General features: G+C 44.4%; 2 protein-coding genes across 5 annotated transcripts in view; one reads left to right on the forward strand and one right to left on the reverse strand.

The window, feature by feature from the left end:
- The window catches only part of LOC137564135 (xylosyl- and glucuronyltransferase LARGE1), a 670,081-nt gene that overhangs the window by 535,046 nt on the left and 109,927 nt on the right, over positions 1–25,108 (forward strand). The window lies entirely within an intron of this gene.
- Positions 20,060–22,782, reverse strand: LOC137564136 (E3 ubiquitin/ISG15 ligase TRIM25-like). Its single transcript, XM_068277563.1, has one exon. The coding sequence runs from the start codon at positions 22,696–22,698 to the stop codon at positions 21,106–21,108; it is 1,593 nt and encodes a 530-aa protein (XP_068133664.1). The 5' UTR covers positions 22,699–22,782; the 3' UTR covers positions 20,060–21,105.

The raw sequence follows: 25,108 nt of genomic DNA on the forward strand, positions 1-25,108 counted from the left end.
GCCAGCACCAGATGCCTTCAGCCTCTGGAACTCCTCATGCTGGTGGAAATGTTTAGCCGCAAGGTGGTTGATGAGCGAGCTGGTGCAGAACTTTAAGGGGTCTGCACCTCTGCTCAACTTCCGCTGACAGTGGTTGCAAGTGGCGTACTTGCTGTACACAGTGGGCATGGTGAAATATCGCCAGATTGGTGACTTAAACATCCCCCTACGGCATGGAAGCGCTGCTGCCTGTCTCCCTGTGGTGGTTGGGGGGGGGGCTTGGGGGGCTTGGGTGCGGCTGGTGGTGGTACTGGCAGATGCTGCTGCTGCTGCTGCTGAGCCTGAGACACCAGCAGGCTGTGGGACCTGCCTACTGCTGCTGCCAATGCTTGCAATGATGCGCCTCCTTGCAAGGCCCACAAGCGCATCCTCCTCCTCCTCCGAGCTGCTGAGGACGACATCCCCTGGAGGTGGTGGCACCCAGTCTCTGTCTGTCACCGGGTCATCACCATCATCCTCCCCCTCCTGAAACATGTCCTGCTGGGATGATGACCCCCCAAACTCCTCTCCTGATGCATGGATGGGCTGCTTGACTGTCGCCACAGTCTTGCTGTCCAATCCCTCATCCCCCAAAGTGCCCATCAGCATCTCCTCCTCAAAATCGCCAACAACAGCAGACAATTGACTCATCATGCCTGGGGTCAAAAGAGTGCTGAATGACAGGTCGGCGACCGACGGTGAACTGGCCTCCTCCCCAGACCCTGCTGGGCGGCTGCTGCGAACAGGGGTGGTGGTGGTGGTGGTGAGGGTGGAGGCCTCGGATGCAGAGCTGATGGCGGGCTGCTCATCCTCCGTCATGAGTTGCACCACAGTGTCTGCATCCTTTTCCTCAATGGGACGTTTCCGACCCGGCTGGAGGAAAATGGGAGCAGGTGCTACACGCTGCTGCTGCTGTGTCTCTGCAGCGTGAGTTGCAGATGCTCCTGCTGGGCGGCGCCCAAGGCGTCCACGGCCAGTGGCTATGGGAGGAATGTTAGCCACTGACGCTGCTGCTGCTGCTGCGGAACTGTGCATGGTGGCGCGCCCGCGGCCGCGGCTTGCCACAATGCTGCTCCCTCTCCTCCTGATTCCCTTGCTGCCCTTCCCCTTGCCCAAACCGCGCTGGCTGCCACTTCCAGACATCTTCAATGTTTTGGGCGTATAGACAAAAGTTTTTTAAAAGGGCGGGTGAAAAGTGGGGTACTTTAATGGAGTGGGTTGGTTGGTGAGGTGACTGAGTGAGTGTCCCCTAGTACAGTAAGTAAGTAGTAACAGTCAGGAAGTACAACTAGCAGTTACAATAATCAGTAGTAATCACAAGTAAATTTAGTGTGTGTACACTCAGACAGTGAGTGCACGCACTCAGGAGCTAGTAGCCTATGAACACAGTGACTGAGTGTCCTAGACTCCTAGTACAGTAAGAGTAAGTAGTAACAGTAAGTAGAACTAACTAATTACAATAATCAATCAGCGATCAGAAGGAAATAGAGTGTGGGTGGTGTGTGTACACTCAGACAGTGAGTGACCGCACGCAGGAGCTAGTAGCCTATGGACAGTGACTGAGTGTCCTAGACTCCTAGTACAGTAAGAGTAAGTAGTAACAGTAAGTACAACTAACTAATTACGATAATCAATCAGCGATCAGAAGGAAATGGAGTGTGGGTGTGTGTACACTCAGACAGTGAGTGCACGCACGCAGGAGCTAGTAGCCTATGAACACAGTGACTGAGTGTCCGAGACTCCTAGTACAGTAAGAGTAAGTAGTAACAGTAAGTAGAACTAACTAATTACAATAATCAATCAGCGATCAGAAGGAAATGGAGTGTGGGTGTGTGTACACTCAGACAGTGAGTGCACGCACGCAGGAGCTAGTAGCCTATGAACACAGTGACTGAGTGTCCTAGACTCCTAGTACAGTAAGAGTAAGTAGTAACAGTAAGTAGAACTAACTAATTACAATAATCAATCAGCGATCAGAAGGAAATGGAGTGTGGGTGTGTGTACACTCAGACAGTGAGTGCACGCACGCAGGAGCTAGTAGCCTATGAACACAGTGACTGAGTGTCCTAGACTCCTAGTACAGTAAGAGTAAGTAGTAACAGTAAGTAGAACTAACTAATTACAATAATCAATCAGCGATCAGAAGGAAATAGAGTGTGGGTGGTGTGTGTACACTCAGACAGTGAGTGACCGCACGCAGGAGCTAGTAGCCTATGGACAGTGACTGAGTGTCCTAGACTCCTAGTACAGTAAGAGTAAGTAGTAACAGTAAGTACAACTAACTAATTACGATAATCAATCAGCGATCAGAAGGAAATGGAGTGTGGGTGTGTGTACACTCAGACAGTGAGTGCACGCACGCAGGAGCTAGTAGCCTATGAACACAGTGACTGAGTGTCCTAGACTCCTAGTACAGTAAGAGTAAGTAGTAACAGTAAGTACAACTAACTAATTACGATAATCAATCAGCGATCAGAAGGAAATGGAGTGTGGGTGTGTGTACACTCAGACAGTGAGTGCACGCACGCAGGAGCTAGTAGCCTATGGACAGTGACTGAGTGTCCTAGACTCCTAGTACAGTAAGAGTAAGTAGTAACAGTAAGTACAACTAACTAATTACGATAATCAATCAGCGATCAGAAGGAAATGGAGTGTGTGTTGTGTGTGTACACTCAGACAGTGAGTGCAGTGCGCACACGCAGGAGCTAGTAGCCTATATGAACAGTGACAGTGAGTGTCCCTACGGGTACAGTAAGAGTAAGTAGTAAGTAAGTACAACTAACTAACAATAATCTATCAGTAATCAGAAGGAAATAGAGTGTGTGTACACACAGACAGTGAGTGAGTGCACACACGCAGGAGCTAGCTAGTAGCCTATAAACAGTGACAGTCAGTGAGTGTCCTACTCCTAGTACAGTATAACTACAATACTATTAGTAAAGGACAGCAGAAATACTGGTATAGATGAGAGAAATAAACAGAGGACAGCTGCCCACAGAGGCAAGGCCCCCCTGAGGCCTAAACCTGTAAGCTTGCAGCAGCTGCCTGTCTCTAATGTAACACACAAGCTACTAACTAAAATACAATGTCTATCTAACTAACAACAATATAGGTGTATATGGCAGGTGTAGGTGAGCAAAAACGCTAGGTAAATGATCACAATAGAGCACTTGCTAAGCCAAAGCACAAAGGAGCAACTCTCTCTCTGTACAAGTCTCAGGCAAGCATGGAGAAACGGAACATGGCGGCCGCTATTTATAGGGTAGGGGCTGGCCAGGGTCCCCCTCTGTGATTGGCTGCCGTCAGAGGGCCTGGGAGCCCTCTGATTGGCTCTAAGGACATCAATCTGGGCTATGACGCTATTCGAGCTCGGTACCGAGCTCGAATAGCGCCGGGTTGCTCGAATAGCTCGAATAGTGAATGGGCTATTCGAGTGTACTCGGATAGCCCATTCGAATAGCTCCAGCTATTCGGAGCTCGAATACCGAGCTCGAATAGCTGAAAAAGAGCTCGAATATTCGAGCTACTCGAATATTCGAGCTCTGCTGAGCACCACTATACACACAAAAAAGCTATTCTACTGTTTAACACTTGGGTCAGCAAACTATGCTCCATGGGCCACATACAGCTTGCAAAGGTTTTTCTAATTGGACCCCAAAGTCTCTTTTCGAAAAGCATTAAATATAGCCTGTAGGCACCAAACTTAGGTGCTACGCTTACCGCGCTGACCGGTGAAAATAGGCACAAGTCAAGTGGCTCTGCCCTTCTCTGTAAATATTGTGTTTTTTGCAGAAATCACTAAAGCTTTGCTGCATTGTTATTTGGGGGCACTCTGCCCAATTGTTATTTGGGGTAACTTTACATGATTATTTGTAAAACACTCTGCCCAATTAGGTTTTGGAGGAGGGAGGTTGTTTGCCTTAATCATGTTATTTGAAAGGATGTTTCTTAATTGTGATGTTTGCAGGGAATCTCTTGATATTTAGGTGGGGCATTCTGCGAAATTATGATTTTTTGGGGCAGCACCTTCTTCCTAATTAAGTTCTTCATCCTGTCTAATTATGTTGTTTGGAGGAACCTTTCCTTATTTGTTATTTGCTGTGGAAGAGGGTGCACTGTCTATATATGTTGTTCAATAGGACTTTTGTCCTAATTATGTTATGGGGGGATGAAGGCATGCTTACAAACTATGTTCTTTAGTGTAAAAAAACTCTGCCTAACAATGTTATGTAAGAGGCATTCTGCTTAAATTTACTGTAGTTTATTTGGGAGTACTAGTTTGTCTCTGTTGCATCTAGACAGGAAGTGATTCAAATACAACAACAAAACATCTGTAAAGCACTTTTATCCCATAGGACCCAAATTGCATGAGTTTGTATCAGATCAGTACATAGTGTCATAGTATGTGATGTGTTACAGGGGAAGAAGTTATGTGATCATAAATGCCACACTAAACCGATGGCTTTTCAGTTTTGATTTAAACACCTCTAAGGTTGGAGGTTTCTTGATTGGGTGTGGCAGGGCATTCCTAAGGGCAGGGACAGCATGACAGAAGGCTCTGCCTCCAATGGTTTTGAGTTGGACTTTGTTGGGGGTCAAATTATTACATCCTGTTGTACCTATTCACAGGTCGGTAAACTGAGCAGCAATCAAAATCCAAAACAGGTTCACACTGCTTACTGCACTATCCAGTGGTTGGATAGTGTACTGATTAAGGGCTCTGCCTGTGACTTGGGAGACCAGGGCTCAAATCCTAGCTAGGGTCAGTATCTATTCAGTAAAAAGTCCTTGGGCAAGACTTTCTAACACTGCAGGGTGGCCCATTGAGTGTAACCTTAGTAGCTGACTGCTTTAAGTCCAACATGAGAAAAGCACTGCACAAACGTTAAAATTATTATTCAAAACTGCTATAAAATATTCCTGGAAATGGGGGTTTGAGGGGAAATTGGTACATGCTTGACTGAGGGTTTTTTTGGCCTGCAGTCTGCACTCCTCTATTTAGATGAGTAAGATGACGAGAAAGAAACAGCAAGTTTTATAGCATTTGGCTTGCAGCAGGACCACAGGCCAGATATTTATAGCCTGAACAAATTTTATGTCACAGGGAAGTCCTGGTTTCCTCTTTCAGAGGGAGCGAGATGTCCAAGTAATTTAATTCCGAGCTTGAGACCAGGCTGCCACGGCGAGGAAGCTGGCACGTTGCTCGAAATGTAAAGATTATGCCATTTGGGATATTAAATCTTTTTTTTTTCCCCTCTCTTTGCTGCGTTGTGCTGAGATATCTGTAACTTCATTGATTTTTGTCTTTAATGCAGTCAGGAAGATGGAGTAATTCTTCGCTGCAAACAAAGCTGATAGCTGTTAACCCGCCGTTATCTCAGCCTTCACGAGGGGGGAGGATCCGCGTATTGTCGATGTGATGAAGTCCGCTATTGCTGCTCTTTCTGCAGGATTATATATTGCATGCGCTGCACAAGGAAATGTACTCACAATATGAATCATTACACACGGTAAAAGGGAAAATCTGCTTTTGTTATATAATTGCCATACAAACAGAGGTGATGCAGAAGTATTTTTGTAGCCACATTTTATTGATATTTATTTTATCTTTCCATTTCAATGTGCAGCCGGTTAAGAATTTACAAAACTGAAAGCAACTTGTCGGTTTTTGCAACCATGGCACGTAGACACATACGAGGACTGTCACCCAGCAGAGATCAGATATTGGCCCATCAAGGAATGAGTCCATACACAACACTGCATACTATGCTCTGTTGCTATGCAGGGGGGGCGCATGGTGCACGACGGAGTGGGCAGGGTGTGTACGAGAACAATACCCTTGGCCGGCACTCAACCTAGAGGATTGCTCGCCAAAGCATTGAAGGACATCACATGCCACTGTACACACTCTAGATTCTTGGCAGAGGCAGCCTGACCGACTGCCTCTGCCAAGAACCATCTAACATGGCTTAATTCCTATGGAATGTTCTATTTATCCCAAAACCACCACCAGGATGTGATCATGTGTTCTTGGATCTCCAGCCGGGTTCGTACAATAAAGACCATGATGCTATTGCTATTCTGGCTGGTGATAATCCATGCACTCTCCTTCTTTAAAGAATACCTCAGGCGGATGCTAACAAAAAAGAAGCTAGATACTCTAGAGGCTTCTGATGTCCTCCTCAAGACAATTGAGGAAAAATTGAGAAAGGATCGAGAAAATTGCGTATTATCATCCACTCTTCTATTCATGCACAAGTGTGGCAGTCAGGGCCAGATTTCTGGATAGGCCACAAAGGCCCAGGCATTGGGTGGCTGCAGTCCGAAGGGGTGGCTGGACATTGAAGAAGGGTTGCTGCGTATGGAGGAAGAGGCTACACATTGAAATGGGAAGCAGCAAATATAAAGCAACACAATAATAAGGCATGCTAATAAGGCATGCTGCTGCTCAAGAGAGCTATTCGTGAAAGAGAGAGGTTGCTGTACATGGTTGTTACACATGGAAAAGGGGCTGTACATAGAATTGGGGGGGTGCTGGTGCTTATGACAGGGAAGCAACGAGAAAATTGGCCTAGGGGCACTAAAATTATAGATCCTGGCGAGTGTGGCCGTGCTGTATCCTGGCGAGTGTGGCCGTGCAGAGCCACCCATGGACGGGCAGCTCCACCTTGTTGAGCAGGCACAGCCGTACTCACGCAGGGGCAGTTTGGCCATGCTTGTACTCGGCAGGGAGCACACCCTCGACAACATATCCAAGAAGCTCTTGCAAGATATGTTAAAAAACTATATGAATTGTAATATATTTATTTTTCTGTACAAAAGTAAGTCATATTTGTTTTAAAAAATATTGTCTGATGCAACTGATTAATACCATTACATACCAGGAGCATTGCTCTGTTGCGTGACCCAATGTCAGCCAAACCTTATCTGTTGCACAATTGACCTCTTCTTTGACTCTAGAATACTTAGGCATACAGAAGAGTTGATTGGAAGGTGCCCAATAGGGATGAGTGAGAATCCCTCTGGCAGCCTTGCTTACAGTTTCTTGAACATCAGGTGGTGCTGCAAATTTCCATCAAAGCTAATTTGCCAATTCCATTATCAAGGGACCAACTTTAAGGCTGGATCCACACTATAAGCACTTTGGTGAGCGCTTGCTGAGCGCTTTTTCCCATTCACTTTCAATAAAATCATGGTAAAATTCACGTAAAATCTTTATTTAGTGTATTTTACATGATTTTTACTGTGATTTTAATGAAAGTGAATGGGAAAAAGCTCAGCAAGCGCTCAGCAATCCTAAGCGCTCACAAAAGCACTTATAGGGCTTGATTCACTAAACCGTGATACCTCATATCTCGGCCGTTTTCGCACACATTTTTGCGTTTGCGTGTGATCACGAATTTTTACACGAAAATGCACGCAAAAACGCCCATGATATGAGTTATCACGGTTTAGCGAATCAAGCCCATAGTGTGGATCCAGCCTCAAGGTTAGTAACAAAGAACCACCAAATGTTCTAGGCATATGTGGGAGAACAGTGGCAACATGGGGGGGAAAGGTCCTAAAACACCTTGTGGTTTTCCAGAAAATTGCAGAAAGTGACAGAAAGCAAATAGTAATCTTATGTATGTGTACATTTTGTGCAGTTAGTTGTGGTGCAACACTATGCAACATGTAAGTGTCTCATCTGCCTGTGGTGGGATGTCTTCTTATTGGCTGCTGGGCCTTCTGGGAATCCTGGATGCAAATGATTAATTCAGCAGATGTCTGTTTTGCGCTCCCCTCTGAAACTCTGACCCAAGTTTTGTCTGGGCTCGTTCGGTGAGAATGCGTGGCAAATCACCAGGCCTTTCTTTTGATGCCAGATCAAATTTACAAATCTTGCTGGCTCATCCCTAATACTCAAATCCAAAAACAAGTGCAAAGGATCTCCCCAACACCACTATGCTTTACAGTTGGTATGAGGTGTATGTGTTGATATGTTGTGTTTGCTTTTTCTAAACATGGCAGTGTGCAGTATGGCCAAACATCCTCACTTTGGTCTCATCTGTCCACAGAGCATTATTTCAGATGTCGTGTGGTTTGTTCAGGTGCCACTTTGCAAACCTGAGCTGTGGTGTCTTGTTCTTTTGAGAGAGGGGGCTTCCTCCTAGAAGCCTTTCTAAACAAGTTGTTTTCTTTCTGTCCTTTCAGAAACCATTAGAACAACCAAACCCAAATAAAACTATCATTTAGCCTCTACTGTATCTGACGTTGCAGGCAGGGCAGTAGAGTCTGTTCAAAAATCATCCAACTCCGACTCCTCAGTTTTTGAAACCATGGACTCCAACTCCAGGTACCCAAAATTGTTCCGATTCCTGGACTTCCGACTCCTTAGTGTAACTTTTACAAAGGCTATGGATATGGTTCAAAAATAAAACGACTCCGACTCCTCAGTTTATTGAAAACTCCGTCTACCGGTACCCAAAATTGCTCCGACTCCAACTCATCGACTCTGACTCCACAGCCCTGCTTGCAGGGATTGGATAGTGTTTTCAACATATGCTGCACAAATTCCTGTATGCATAACATGCAGACTTTTTCCTGTAGCTGCACCCTGCAGGAAGTTACGGCAATTAATTTCTAGATTCACTTTTGACTGTTATGTAACAATTTCTCTTTACTCATTAGTAAAGTTAAGATGTAAATAGCACTTTACCAACAGGTATGAAAAATTGGAGAGTGTTTTTGTCACTCCTAGTTTCAGTTTAGCTGAGTTGTGCTGAGTTCTCATGAGAGCATTGAGATTTTAAGCAACAGAAAACTATGTTTAGATTAAGTTTTTATCTGAAATATGCTCTATTTGCCTTTTGCAGGAGAAAAAGATAACAGAGGAAAGGGGGAGGGGGAAGTGGGGAACTGTCCATATGCTTTAATCAGTGTTTAGATTTCCATTATTCTCCAGCACAGCCACCATTAACCTAATTGTGGATAGTCCAGGCGATCTTATCTCCCAGAATGCAGTGCAGAGGCTGTCCGCCCTTGCATTATCCCAGACCAGAACCATCGTTGTTTCTGAATGCGGGATGTGCTGTTCTCTTGCTTGGAGATGTAATAACCTCCTCTAGATGTTCCTGAGTGATTTCATTGATTACGTCTTCCCTGTGCTGAAACTTCTGTCCCCTGAATCCAAATCTAATGTTGTAATTCAATTCTCACCTGATAAGGCTGCTTGGAAAAAGCAGAAAGGGACTTAACCCTCAGTGCACTATGCATGAAGAGAGAAAAAATCACTGTGAGGATAATCTTTAGCGGGCTGGAGGGTGATTATTTACTTTCACATTTATTTAATGTAGACATTAAATGTAGACATAGACCGCGGCAATGTACAAGAACACACAGATATAGGGTACTGGGAAAAAACACAAAGACAACAGGAGCCCAAATTGTGCAGTATATCACAGGTAGATGGATAAATAAAGTGTTTGAAAAGGGAATACTCACAAAGGTGGGTTGCACACGGGGCAACCGACCACTTCAAGCAGGTGGAGTGTCTTATACCTAACTCCACTCAGGTAAGCCAGTGATCATGGAGGCGGTCGCTCTCTTGGTAAAGAACCTCTTGCACTCTAAAACCATGAGGTGGTGTGGATTCCACCTCAAGTTTGGTGCATGGGACTCCCCTCACAGGAACGTGGGGGGGGGGGGGGGAGGCAGGACACAGAAGGGAGAAAAGAGGCGCCCAATTAAGTATAAAAAAGTTAAAAACACTAAAAACTAAAAGGTTGAGGTGGCTTACCTCATAGACGACAACTCACTTTGAGCAGAAATATTTATTAATAAGCACAGGCAATGCGTTTCGTGGGATCTAGCCCACTTCCTCAGGCCAAACAAAGTACCACTGCAGTCTGATAGCCGCATTCCGGGCGCCTGTAGCTAGAGGCGCCCCGAATGCAGCTATCAGACTGCAGTGGCACTTTGTTTGGCCTGAGGAAGTGGGCTAGATCCCACAAAATGCAAGAACACACAGAGGCTGGTTTGTCAATTTGGGCGGGGCAAAAGTGGAAAAGACAAAGCCTCCTGTTGGCTCTATTGAGAGGAGGTAGTGCCACTCCAAGGTACCACCAGTAACTACAAATCAAGGGGAAACAGTAATAAGGTAAGTAAAACCCAAGACCGGTCAGTAACAAAACTTAACACTATTTGACTAAGTTCACACTGCACGGATCAAAACACAAGCCTGTAAACACTGATCCGTTTTCAGTTTCAAACTGATCAGTTGAGCATCAGATTTTCACCCGTATGTTCCGTTCCCCATCGCCACTCGCTCCGTTTACTCATCGTCATCGGCTTCGTCCTGCCATCCAGAATTATCATGCAGGTCCCAAACTTTCATTCCGTTTGTTGGAATGGACTGATGTGGATGGATCGCATTTCTTTGCATAGGATCCCTTTGGATCCGTTCCCTTTCATTACACTAAATGGAATATTTTTTGTGCCAATGTGACCTCAGCATTATAGTTCATCAATGTCTCAGCTGTTTCCTGGTCCGGTCCTCTAGACTTCTAACACAAATAATTAATGGCTGCTGAATTTACTACGCTTGCTTTTGCTAAACTGCAAAGCGTGATTGGAACTGGATATCTGGAATGCACTGGGCGGTTCCATATGAGCTAAAGCTCAGTAACAATGTTATGACTGTAAAAAGCCTTCCCAGCCTGAAGCAGATAATGGGCTTGACTGTTGGCAGTGCATACAGTCCCTCCTTCTAAATGGGATAATTTAAATGAAGAGCAGGGAATCATGTGACCAGATTTATAGATAGGTAAGCATAGGTATGTGTATGTAGCTGCTTTATGAAAACTGAGGCACCACATGGGACTTTATGAAAACTGAGGACCGGATTTCCGTAGAGGCCACAGAAGCCTGGGCCTTGGGCGGCAGCTGGCCAAGGGGCGGCTTGACATGGAAGGGCAGTTGCTGCATATGAAAGAAGAGGCTACAAATGGAATACTAAGGAGCACCACAGGGAAATAGGGAAGAGGGGGCAGCACAAGGATTAGGAGGGGGTGATGCACAGGGAAGGGACACCTCAAGAAAGTTGGCCCAGGGGTGGAAAAAATATAAATCCTGCCTTGCGTATTGTATTGAAGACCCCCTCCTTCCCCAACAGCTGTGTGTACACTGTTTATAGAAGGCATGATCACTATTTTTAGGTTAAAAAAATATATATATATATTTATAAATAAAGCTACGTATACAAAGTGTGTGTGTGTTTTGGGGGGAAGGGGAGTCAAATATTTTGTAATTTGTTCATTAACTTCATATTTTAATGATAACATTTTGTGACAGAAGATTTTGCATGACATCTTGAGCAGACCCCTCATGTCTTGCAGTGATTGATGTGGGCACGCCAGTCTTATGCAGCCTCCTCAGACAAAGTGAGGAATTAGAGTAATAGCAGAGGGCAGATTATTATCACATACAATTAACACCGGGGAAACAAGTCGCGCATTCTAATAACGTCTTCCCGTCATTTAGCAGGCTGGTGAATATTTTAACATAAATATGTAAAGCGGCTGATTACATGATGAGGGGTTTTCTTCCTTCCCACTGATTCAGAGATGGTGGGTTTTAGTTTGGTGAAAACTGAGCCTGAGTACCCTCTGTAGCCTCACAGGTGTTTGTGTTTCTCTGTGAGCGTTTTTTCTTTTTTTTTTTTTTTTTTGAATAAAAGCTACAAACTTTAACTTTCTCTATAAACATGCGGTAAAATTGGTAAACAGAGGTGCCAATCAGGAGAAAATACAAAAAAAAAACAGTTTAAAGACTTGAAGATATTAGGGTCTGTTTATAAAAATGATTTTGATTAAACGATTAATGACTCTAAGGTGAGACACGTTTTACACAGTAAACCCGCTTCGTTAGGAGTATCTGTTCCTAGTGTTTCTTCTCCTGATTGGCAGCTCTGTTTACCAATTTTCTGCTGATCTTGGTGGAGGGGTATACCCCTTCTTTACTACAGAGAGTGACTTCTTAACCTGTGTGGGGTCAGATTTGTTCTCCCCACCTGCTTTTATAGTGGCAACCACCCACCTGCACTCATCCATTGACTGATTTATAAATTAAATCATCTATCTGAAATAATATTTATTGTTAATCCTTGTGATGTATACATCTAAATTGTATGCATGGAGTTTTTCTCAACAAAGCAAGCCTGAATGAAACTGCCCCCCCTCTTACGCTTGAGTTAATATCCCCCGCGGGCTACGCTGCTAAATTACGTTATTGTTCCTGCACAGCTTCATCTCATCCATGCCTGCTGGATCTGCATTCTCCATTTCATGGAGGCTGCCATCTTGGCTTTTTTTTTTAATTTTGAAAATACTTTGTCTGCAAAGCTGATGATTTTGAGCAGTCTATGACAGCTGCTGCTGCCCCAACCAGAGTTTGTTTACACTAGAGAGTCAGATGAAAGTGGGCAATTTGTAGACGTGGCTGTTTTCTACTCAGGGATGCAATTCTGGGAAGGCCACACAGGCACAAGCCTAGGGCACCTGTAGGCTAAGAGGGTGGGTGCATGTAAAAGAGGAGTTGCTTGACATAGAAGCGAAGCCTGAAAATTGAAAATGGAGTCTGCAAATGGGAAACAACGCATTAAAGAGGGGTCTGCTGACTCCTGTACTTGAAAGAGAGGGGCTGCTTTACATGAATGTAACTCATGGAAGCGGGGGCTGCACACTGAATGAGACACAGAAAATTTTGCTTAGGAGTGGAAAATGTATACATCTGGCCTTGATTCTACAGAGTACAGATTCCAGCCTTGCAAAGAAGTGCCACTTTCAGCTTCAGGGCTCACAATCGCGTTTCAATTTACGCCATGCGATTGTGATTGAGCTACTATACTCAGTATAGTAGAACTCCATTGCATCCAAAATGCGGCAGGACGACGATTGCGCTTGGACCAAAATTGCAACGCAATTGGATCGCGTTGATGGAAATTGCTGCTGCTGTTTCCATTAGTTTAATGTACCTTGCGTTTTGCGATCGTAATCAAATCGCAGGATAGTGGAAAAAGGCCCTCAGTCAGTTTGGGCAATTAACCCATTAGCAGCTTCAATAGAGTTATCTCGTTTAAGATAAGCACGCTGCTTTTGACCTCAGTCAGCAGAACTCCTTGTGCTGAAAATTCTTGGAATGCTTTGGTCCCTCTCTCTGGGAGCAGAAAATATAGAAACTGAAAGTATAAGTCCTCTATTATAGTCTCACACTGCCCCCTAGTGACAAGTGGCCATAAATACACATTGCAGCAGCACTAATTAAAAGCAAGGAAAGATAACAAGTAAAAAATGTGCTAAAATAAATTGGCCTGGAGCATTTGCAAGCCTCTGATTAAACTGGCTGCTAAAGGGTTAATAACTAACAGAAATTGAAAACGAAAAGCTACTTTTCATATAACAGTAAAGTGAATGTCGCCATCCACTGGTATAGGCTTGTAACAATTTTGTGGAAAAGCAGAGTTTCACTTTAAAAGCCTTGCATGAGGGGATAACTATATCTAATTCCTTCAGTCCTTTGGATAAGATCTGCTGCTTTTTGTGTAGATGTCGGTATACATGGCTCTGGTCTCAGCAGCTGTTTCCCCTCATCCATTCCTGAGCAGAGGGCTGATTTCACAGTGGGAGAACACAGTGCCCCCAGTGCATTGCATTTAATACTCAGCTGAACATCCCACCATCTGCTCTCTCTATCCACAGCCCAGGCTTTGTGTCTGTGCTACACGGGCAGAGCGCAGCCCCACCGCTGACCTTCGGTAGGCAGATATGCCAACAGGCAGGATGATTCAGCACAGCGCACACTGCACACTCATCAGACAAGGCTGCTCCCAAACAGAGGCCACACAGTGCTTAAAGGGAAATTACACTCCTGCTACAACAGATTGCTGTAAACACGTATCAGTGGCGCTCAGTGTTATTAAATTGTTAGTATCACAAATTAAACACAGCTCCCAATTGTTTTTAATTTTTGGAGGGACATTCTCTCCGGGGAACAAAATGCATCTTTCCCATTTCCTTCTTCATTTGTCCCTTATTCAGGAGTTAAGACTGATGTACAAATTTAAATAAATATATGTACAGTAGAGTCTCATTTATCACATTTACTCTGCGTCAGCTGACAATCAGGCGTGTGTACGGCAGCCGGCAACCCGCAAGCAATCCGGCAGGAGGATCTACCCAACCGCGACGACGCTCATTCCCTTTGTTTGTGCCGTTCTCCCGCCTGCCGTGTGACATCACACATGCGCCTCTCTTCGCCGCCCTGCATAGCTACACAGCTGACATGTGTCAATCATAGATTGACCTGGGGCTTCCTCCCGCCCCATAAACACGTCTAAGTCCCACGCCGTCCGCCGTTCAGCCACGGTGAGCCCCGTTACCAGCCGCAGTGACGTAAGTTCCGGGTCTGCTGCACATGCGCGGGAGGTCTGCGCATGCGCAGTAGACCCTGACTGGCAACCACTGCGGCTGGTAACGCAGATCACCACGGCTGAATGGCAGACCGCGGGACGATGACGTGGGACTTAGACATGTTTATGGGGTGGGAGGAAGCCCCGGGTAAGTATCAGAGCTGCTGTTTATCTTGTACTGAGTCTCTTTAAGACCCTGCACATTCTGGCTAGCGGATGCAATATGCATTTGCTGTGCCCTTTAATTTGTCAATGGACATTTTGGCAGCCAGTATATAAGTCAGGTGATTCCTGGTATGAGCACACACCTCTTTTTCTTTAGAATGTATCATAATATTTAATTAAACCTGGAAGAAAATGTTCCTAATAAAGCTGTACTTTTTTCAACATGATTATGTTTATTGATATCATTTAAAAGCATAAGGGGTCTCAGAAGTCTTGTATGTGCTTATGTTTTGCAAGTACGGGCAATCAAACAGGACTTTCAGGAGTACTTAAAGGATAAGCATGCCTTTGTAGTGTTATTAACCATAAAATATGAATTTAGTGCTGTAGCTATACTCATTCATTCCTGTAGATCTCACTGCTGAAAAATGTATTTTAGATAAAATCTCAGAGCAAGATGCAAAGAAGGAGGTACTAGGTGTGTGTGTGCAAATTCAAAACCAAGAAAGTAATTAACCCTTTGTACATTTAGGCCAGTTAATAGACAGGAGCCCAGGCAGAAGCATCAGGCTCCCATTGGATTGAAAAAGACCAATGAGAAGCCTCTCTCCCCTTTGGTGATCTGTATCATGTCATTGCTATGTATAAAATTTGTTACTGGGAGCTATGATCCTGTAGCTATGCCACTATTGCATTAGTTGATCCTCTAATTGCGTTGGAAATGCAGTGATATTTGATACTGGCCATTTAGCTCTTGAATGTGTTGCTAACTAACTAACTACCTGTGCTACTAAAACATCATTCTATGAAATTTTATGTGGAACACTATCCCCTATGGTTTTCTACGAATGGTGAAAAATACAGACCATGTTAACTAGCAGCATGGAGGTGTAGTGGATAGCCACACTTAACCTTGTGCTCCAGAGTCCCTGGTTCAGGTCTGGGACAGGATACTATCTGTATGCAATTTAAGGGGGAACCTAAACTGAGAGGGATATGGAGGTTTCCTTTTAAACAAGACAAGTTGCCTGGCAGTCCTGCTGATGTCTTTGGCTGGAGTATGGGTGAATCAAAGACCTTAAACAAGCATACACCTAATCCAGTCTGACTTCAGTCAGAGCACCTGATCTGCATGCTTGTTCAGGGGCAGTGGCTGAAAGTATTAGAGACATAGGATCGGCAGGAGAGTCAGGCAACTGGTATTATTTTAAAAGGAAAAATCCACATCCTTCTCAGTTTAGGTTCCCTTTAAATGTTCTTCCTTCCTGTGTTTTTACCTCCACATTCTAAAAACACACAGATAATTTAATTGCCCCCCCCCCCCAAAAAAAAAAATTGCCCTAAGACTGATATATAAGACTATATATCATAAGACTGTGACTATGGTAAGGATTACAGTGTGAACAGTTAGTGACGCATACTTGTACAGAGCTATGGAAGATGCCAGCAGCATGTAAATGCAAAATGATAATACAGTAACAATGTTATGTACAGTGAACAATAGAGAGAAATCCAGGCACTGGGTAATATTCCAGGCTTTGAATTATCCTATAGGACAAGTGTACAAAAAAGGACAAACGCTACCATGCAGCAGGGGCACAAGTCTGCGGCCTTACAGCTGTTTCGCGGACTTAAGCTTCCTCAGAGATCTCTGTCACCACTGTCACTGGTCTCTAAGGAACAATTTGAATCTGCTGTCTCATGCACATATGAATATTTTAATATTGCCTTGGCTGCATCTGGTTGTATCACACACATTAAAATCAAACACATTAAAAACAACTACCTGGCCAGGAGTGCTAACGGTTATTGAAGGGACCTGACCAACTCAATTGTGCAGTAAATCGCCCAGCCTTAGCCTATGCAGAAAAACTGCACTGAGATCGATCAATTTGGTCGCTGCCTTGAGAAAGCCCCGTGGGCGGGGCGAAATGCGTCGGTAGGCGTGGCTACCACCGGAGTGCTCGCGCTGGCCATCCACGTGTAATGCCGGCACGCTGAGCGATACTCTACCTAACACGCCAGGGATCCCCGGATGAGTTTGTGGCAGCGGCGGACCAGCTGGACGCAAGTGACTATCAACGCTGTCACGGATGCAGCGAAGAAAAACATCACTGACCCAGTGCACTGCAGGTCTAATAGCCATGTGAGCTGGAGCTTACCATCAAGCATACAAGTATAGATGGTGTCTGTACCTTTCCATGGAATTGGCTTGTGCAGCAGCTTAGCGAATGACCGTGCTTTAATGGAATAGTGCTTCCCCAGAGTGTCAGCCACAAGTCCACCATCCAGCTCAAAGCCCCTAGCAGCCGGAACTCGATTGGAGGATCCGTATATTCCGTAGTTACATCTATAGGCTCGATATCTCACAGTGTGTGTGGTGTTCAGGTGGTGGCAGAGGACCAAATTGATCGATCTCAGTGCAGTTTTTCTGCATAGGCTAAGGCTATTTACTGCACAATTGAGTCGGTCAGGTCCCTTCAATAACCGTTAGCACTCCTGGCCAGGTAGTTGTTTTTAATGTGTTTGATTTTAATGTGTGTGATACAACCAGATGCAGCCAAGGCAATATTAAAATATTCATATGTGCATGAGACAGCAGATTCAAATTGTTTTGTGTGTTAAGATATAAGTTATCTCGCTGGCTTCTTACTAAGAAGTCGCACAAGTAATATAAGTGGTGGCTCTCCAGGCTCTTTTCTAATGGTCTCTAAGGAAGCGGAAGTCCGCAAAACGGCTGTAAGGCGGCAGACTTGTGCCCCTGCTGCATGGTAACATTTGACCTTTTTTGTACACTTGTCCTATAGGATAATTAAAACCCTGGAATATTACCTAGTGCCTGGATTTCTCCCTATGCACAAGATATCTGCTTCTGCTGTGAGCACGGGTAGTTGGGCCAGTTTGTGTACTACCGCATGCTATATCTAGTGCCAGCATCAATCTCCTTTTTTTGCACAATGTTATATACAGCAGTGGCAATTCATGTATTGTCATATTCTTCATATTTCTGCAGCAGTGTTGGATGATATGTGTGTTGTATTCATGCATGAGCAACATATGTGAACTAAATAGTTATATTTGTTACTTAAATGTATCTTGGGAATGTACTAATTGAAGTGTGAGGTCATTGCAGTTAATTCAGATGTAAAAAAGACAGTTAGCTAATTTTATACACAACTTGATCTCTAATGGTGCACCTTATTAACCTTACCTCCAGTGTGTGTAAATTGCTTGAGGGGCACATAAGCCTCAGTAAATCTACTTTAGTGAAGAGATGCGAGAGAGACACTGTTCAATCCAACCTCAAAAACAGAAAGCATGCCAAGATCAAGTGTAGTACGCAAGCTTTACCGAGTATCTTAAAGGACAACTGAAGTGAGAGGGATATGGGAGTTGCCATATTGGTTTCCTTTTAAGCAATGCCAGTTGCCTGGCAGCCCTGCTGGTCTATTTGGCTGCAGTAATGTCTGAACCACACCAGGAACAAGCATGCAGCTAATCTTGTCAGATCTGATAAGAATGTCAGAAACACCCGATCTGCCGCATGTTTGATTAGGGTCTGTGGCTGAAAGTCCAGAGGCAGAGGATCACCAGAATAGTCAGGCAACTAGTATTGCTTAAATGAAATTAATATGGCAGCCTCCATATACCTCTCACTTCAGTTGTCCACACCTGTGAGATCCAGAGGAGAAAACAACTATTCGGTAGAGGGAAGCCTCTGTATCCTCCTGAGGCTTCCCACATCTTCCTGAAGACCACCGATCTGCTGGACCACCTGGAATTTCGCAGCCTTGCTCCTGTCTGTGTACGAGTTCAGATACAGGTCACCTCACGGGAAAAGCAAAGCCTGAGCGGCTCATGCACTAGGAATCCTGCTCAGTGCGGCCACGCACATTTACAGATGAGTCCGTGGCCAAACGTGTCGCTCGACAAAGCTCTCGCTGACAAGGTTACCGAAGGCCCCAGCACTGGATCCTACCCCACACGTCTTGTTTGCCGCCTTATTTTAATGCATTTAGGTAATTGTTTACGAATTCCCATTAACTTCTACAACCAATCACCTAGACACAAACTGGAAGTGCATTACACACAAAATAATGGCTGTGCACCATAGCTTCAATTAATTACTGCTGGCTCCTGGACATGTATGTCGAGCAAACATATCTACACTTACCAATTCTTATCCTATCAGATGATAGGCGGGGCTCTTCTTTAACCACCTGACTACACTTCACTCTCTCAGTAGTGGCAGCATTGCACCAGTGTAAGGTTTAATAACATCTACATTCTTTATGGAAATCATAATCATACTAATGCAAGAATTGTTTTCATAGCAAAGTGGGGTTTGCAGTAGTAGTAAAAGTATGTAAATTTCCCTTTTCTTCCATAGATACATCCATACATACAGTAGTTTCTATATTAGCTACCCTTTAAAGCATCAAAATCTAGAAGGCTCCAAATACCGGATCAGTAAATAATGGCGCACAGCGCCTATGCATAAAGATGGCGCCGCATTAAAAAGATATGCTTATCGCTATTTATCGTTAGTACTGCATAATGATGGCGCACAGGGAAAAGAGAAGAAAAACGACACACACTAACGTTATGTATCAATAGTGCCATTCATTTGCGAAACATCAGACATTGCCCACAGTAACGTTATCTATCAATAGCGCCCTACATAAGCCAAACTGCAGACATTATTTAACTGCAAAACGGTGAATGGATTTAATGTAACACTCTCAAGGTTAGGGTTAGGCACCACTGGGGGGGGTCTTAGGGTTAGGCACCATCAGGGGAGTCTTAGGGTTAGGCACCACCAGGGGGGTCTTAGGGTTAGGAACCACCCGGGGGGGTCTTAGGGTTAGGCACCAACCGGGGGGGGTCTTAGGGTTAGGCACCAACTGGGGGGTCTTAGGGTTAGGCACCACCAGGGGGGTCTTAGGGTTAGGTACCACCAGGGGAGTCTTAGGGTTAGGCACCACCAGGGGGGTCTTAGGGTTAGGCACCACCAGGGTGGTCTTAGGGTTAGGCACCACCAGGGGGGTCTAAGGGTTAGGCACCACCAGGGGGGGTCTTAGGGTTAGGCACCACCAGGGGGGTCTTAGGGTTAGGCACCACCAGGGGGGTCTTAGGGTTAGGCACCACCAGGGGGGTGGTTAGGGTTAGGCACCACCAGGGGGGTTTAGGGGTTAGGGATAGGTACAGAGAGGGTTCTGTGTGTTAACGCTAAATAACAATAAGGCGTTAACGCTAAATAACAATAAGGCTTTAACGTTAAATAGCGATAAGCGGCAAACGGATTAGCAGCAACACCGTGCGCCATTATTCGCAGACGCCATTTTCAGATTGATCCCAAAATACAACTGTCCAATTTTTATTCTTATAGTTTTATTATAGTTTTAACTTTAAAAAAAAATGAAAAGGAAGTAACAGATTTTTCTTTTTATTCATAAAATACCGTATAAATCATATGTGCACAATTACAATAATATATTCGGGTTTCAGGTAAACATAAAAATAAATGAGCAATACACCCAAAACTTGTTTTAAAATGGCATTTTTTTAAAGGGAACCTGAGGTGAGTGACATATGGAGGCTGCCCTATGTATTTCCTTTTAAGCAATACCAGTTGTCTGGCAATTCTGCTCATCTCTCTGGTCAGAAGTGTAATGACATACCTGAAACAAGCATGCAGCTAATTCAGTCAGACTGAGTCAGAGACATCTAGTCTGCGTGCTTTTTCGGGGTCTATGGTTAAAAATATAGGAGGCATAGGACCAGCAGGAATGTGCATTGTTTAAAAGAACATAAATAAGTGAGATTCCATAAGTCTTTCACCTCAGGTTTCCTTTAAGGTGTGAAAATACCACCTAGGAATAAAAGTAAATTGATTAAGAACCTGTGAGTAATAAACTATCACTTTTATAACAACTACAGTGGTTGAGGTATAGATTCAGTAAGTAAGGTGTTATTTAAATTAATATAAATGTTTTTCCTTCAGTCTTATTAGTTATAGAATCATGCATGTGTGGAATAAGTCACATCACATGAGAAAGTTGCTTATGACTGGAAAGTGAATTTAGCAAGTTTCTGTAAAGAGGAACTGTACCAAAAGATAGTAGTGAGGGTAGGATAAATCAATACATTGCAAAGTGAGAAGTGAAAAAATAGAGGATGGATAAGGGAATAATTAACACTCGCTGTGTAATTCATTCATGTTGTTTGACGCACTGTGAGCCTGTGGGTCATCATCCTTACTATTGTCAGACTTGGAAATAAACAGGGAGCACCAACTGCCATTATCTATAAACACACCCGCTAGCAATGTGATAGGCTAAAGGGCTATGCACCTGACATGACATTGTGGGGAGGGTTTTACCACAATATCAGCCACACAGATGCCCCTGATGATCTATTCGAGGAAAGGTAAAGATGTATCATTGGAAAGGAACAATCCTGGGTTAAAGTTCTTCTCACTCATATTGCTGAGTAGCAACTCTTTCACTGAACCTTACCCAGCTGCCCAACACCCAGCATAGAACATGGAGAGGCTCAGTGAAGCTGGCAGTGAGGGTATATAAGCATCTTAAAGGGATAGATAGCTCATAAAAGGTCAACTTCCCAGCCTCATAATCCAGACACAGGCCTAGTTTTTTGCAAGAAACTTTTGACGGTAACTGAATCACATTTGAATTATGTATGAAAGAATATTGTTTGCGCCATGCACGAAGTCCCCAGGACTTATCATTCTCACCAATAATGCATTTCTTCCCTCTCCGTTGTATACTGGAATAACTGACCCCGACACACCAATCTCCCACTTCACTGCTCTCCATTTCCCAGTAATGCTTCCCTGAGGAGATTGAATTTACACTTAAAACTTGACAAGACTGAAACGCTTTTGGCATCTGTAGGCGATTTTGGCTTACACCCATCCAAGAGGCCATTCTCAAGTCTTCAGAGATGGCTACATCATGGCCAGCTGTATCCACATCCAGTGATATGGACGAAGTCTGGGGCAAATCAAATCCGATGGATTTCAACCGTGCTCCAAAATTGTCCATTGTTGTATGCAATATCGCTGTAACAAGAATCAAGTCCAAGCCTCCGACTTTATGGACATTGTCTGTCTCTTCTTTGCATGCTTCATTTGCAGGCGGTTCAGATGCAACAACTTCCTGGTTTTTTAACACAGTTAGCGGGTCAGATGTGTCATACAGTTGTTTGACATCACAGATTTTTATTGAAAGTTCATCCTTCCTTTTTTTGAGCTGCTGGATTTGGTCAGAAATTAAGAGAGAAAGGTACTCATCTTGCCTGTAGACCATTGTAGGAATATTCTTCTCTAGTCTGTCTAGCCACTTTCTGAGGTCTCTGAACAGGTCAACCAGAGCAACAACCGAAGAAACAGCTTTCTCATGAACGTCTTTTCCATAGTTCTGTAGTGTCCTGATTCTTTTGGTAAAATCCTGTCTATTTAAAATGAGAACATCCAAGTTGTCTTTTAGTTTCATCTTCATCTTAAGAGCAGCAACTTCCATCAGCTCTACGTCATGGCCCTTGTGGTCTCCAGCCAAAGTGCAGGACACACAGACACAGACAGCATCCTGGATGCAGTAATATTCCAAGATCTTTTTATGGATGGAACACTTTTTACTCTCTGGGGATGCAATTGGGTCAGTTAAGACGTGTTCTGATGACTTTTTGTGGACACTCAGATGTTTTCCACACAGAGAAGCTTCACAGAGAAGACATGATTTTATAGCAGGTGCAGGTGAGTCAACACAGTAGGTGCAAAAGATCCCAAAGTCCTGCTCACCTGGCTGAGTAGACAGGAAACTCTCCACTATGTTACACAGAGTTATGTTCCTCTGCAAGGCTGGACGCTCCACAAACCGCTCTCTACATTCAGGACAGGAATAACTTCCAGACGACTCCTGTGTATGCAGCGTGCAAGCTATGCAGTCCCTGCAGAAGTTGTGTCCACATCTCAGCGTTACGGGATCTGTATAAACATTCAAACAAATGGAACAGTTCAGGTCTTCTTTCAAAGAACAGAAAGCCATTGCTGACAACAACTCAGCAGCAACAAAATGGAATGTGACACAGTTTGCAATCAGGAGCAATGAAAGTGATCATAGTCCACTAGTTTCTGTTTCTGGAAGATGACAAAGGTTCAGAAACTCCGCCTCTTCCCCAGGCAGCATTATTTACATTCACAAAGTCTCTTACAGATCCCTTTTTGATTGATGCCTAGTGCAGAATGTTCACATCTTCTAAAGAACAGGAAAACTGACTGACTGGTTAAATTGTGTATAGCCACCTTTAAAGGAAGTTACTATTATTTCATAATAAAATTGCCATAAACATAAATCTGTTTTGCAATTATTGGGCATATTTATCAGTAGTTGTGAAAACAGTTTTTTATTTCCTCGATGCCCAGGGATATTTTTAGGACATTCTGAAAAGACCGAAGATTTCCTTGTTTAATGTGATGGGTAGTGGAATACACAATATCATTATGCAGCCCACTTTCAAAGTAGTATAGAGCAGCCAATCACAGAATGGCCTCAATTCACTAAGCATTACTGCATTTGGTAATGCTGAAAACGGATAATTTTACTGATCACCACCCCAAATTCCAATTCACTAATCCTATTACCGCACAGAAAATTAAAATTACCGACTAGTGAGGTAAATTACCGACTTGTGCCGTACATACCCCAAGTAATGTAGAAAAAATTGCACTTCACAAAGATAAACGCATTTGGTAAATCAAGCAAAAGTGTTTGGTATTTTTCTCTAGCTCTGACCAGCCGATTACTCACTCTCTCCATGCTCTCTCCATGTCGTAACATTGACAGACAGCTAATAAGGAGAGCCACACAGCCCTTCTTCTGACCCTGATTTGGTCCGACACCCTGGAAGGCGGGACTTCACTCTGGCAGAGCAGGGGAAGGAGACATTTTATGAGGCTTTTCTGCTTTCCTTTAAAATGTGAAAATCTGTATACTCTTATACTCTTATACAGAAGAGCTCCCCCTGGAGACTGCAGCACATCTAAAGGAATGTCGCTGATGCGCTAGAAGGAAAATCCGACTCGTGCACACAGAGTCACAGCTTGCTGTCTGACCTGCTCCACAGCTGGTAAGTGAAACTTACCGAGCAAGGCTTGGCGAATTGAAGCTTGTTTGACTTCTACCCTCATGCAGAAAATATTTAGTGAATTTGAAAAAAAAAGTGTAAAATACCAAATGCAGTGTTTTACCGACCTAAAGGATTGTACCGCACTGCCCTAATGCCCTAAGTGAATTGAGGCCAAAGAGTCCCCAGGACTGCCTGAACTGCAGATCGCCCCCTGACCTGTGAGGTTTCCTTTATACTCACAGGGACATCTACAGTGGGCCAAAAATAACAAAAATAGAGTTTGCAAATTTGTACCATATTTTTTTTGTCTTATAAGACCCACCAAAAATGGCGCCATGCTGGAGGTGGTAGCAGGCACGAAGGGGGGCAGCGGTGGGGAGGGGGGGTCGTCCCCCCTCCCTCACCTGGGTCCCCCTTTCCCCGCTCCCCCTCCAGCTAGTTTCAATAAATAAAACCAATTCAAAGCAAAGTATAATGTATTAAAAGCAAGCGGCGAGCAGGGAACTTAGTTCCTTGCGCTCCCGCGCTCGCCGCAAGTTCCCCGCTCACCGCTTGCCTTTATACATTGCTTTAAATTGATTTTAATTAATGAAACTAGCTGGAGGGGGAGCGGGGAAGGGGGGACCCAGGTGAGGGGGGGGGGGGGGTGACCCCCTCTCCGCTGTCCGCTGAAACCCCCCGTCCTAGCTGCTACCCCCTCCAGCTTGGCAGCCCCCTCCCCACCCACAGGCAGGGCTGGGACACAGAAAACAGATCCGTTTTTGTGTCCAAAGATGCCTGTGTAGAGGGGGATCCGTTTTGCCATTGCTCTTCATTACCCCTCCATGTATCCGGGGTTCGTGAAAATGTTGCAAATCCGGACGTCCGCTCAAGTTTTCAAAACAGATCCCCCCTGAACGCTGACCGCAGTCCTGTGCAGGCGCACTAGTGGCTTTTCATTCCGGTTAAGACGGAAATAGCCGAAACCAATCACATCCACTCTACTGCGCAGGCGCTGTTTTGACAGCCTTTGTCATGGAGCTTTCGGGGGACACAGCGCTGGATTCCTGCTATCTTCAGAGGTCGGGCAAACCTCATTGGGACCCTGAGGCTTCCCCCTCCCGAGGTAAGTACCCCTAATGTGTTTTTCTTTTGTTACAGGGTCTCTGTAACTCTTTCAGGCATAAAAAGAAGAAAAGGAACACAAACTAGTTAGTTGTACGCCTGGTACTGTACATACGTGTGTCTATCTCATCATGTCACATGTCACCTCGGGAACCTTTTAAAGGACAACTATCGCAAAAAATGTTAAATACATGTTAACACAAACAAATAAGAGGTATGTTTTTT

This window comes from Hyperolius riggenbachi, chromosome 3 (assembly GCF_040937935.1).
Source record: "Hyperolius riggenbachi isolate aHypRig1 chromosome 3, aHypRig1.pri, whole genome shotgun sequence".
Classification (NCBI taxonomy): domain Eukaryota; kingdom Metazoa; phylum Chordata; class Amphibia; order Anura; family Hyperoliidae; genus Hyperolius; species Hyperolius riggenbachi.

Bases quoted from the DNA above. Each gene is read 5' to 3' on its own strand.
- LOC137564136 (XM_068277563.1), bottom strand. From the start codon at position 22,698: ATGGCTTTCTGTTCTTTGAAAGAAGACCTGAACTGTTCCATTTGTTTG.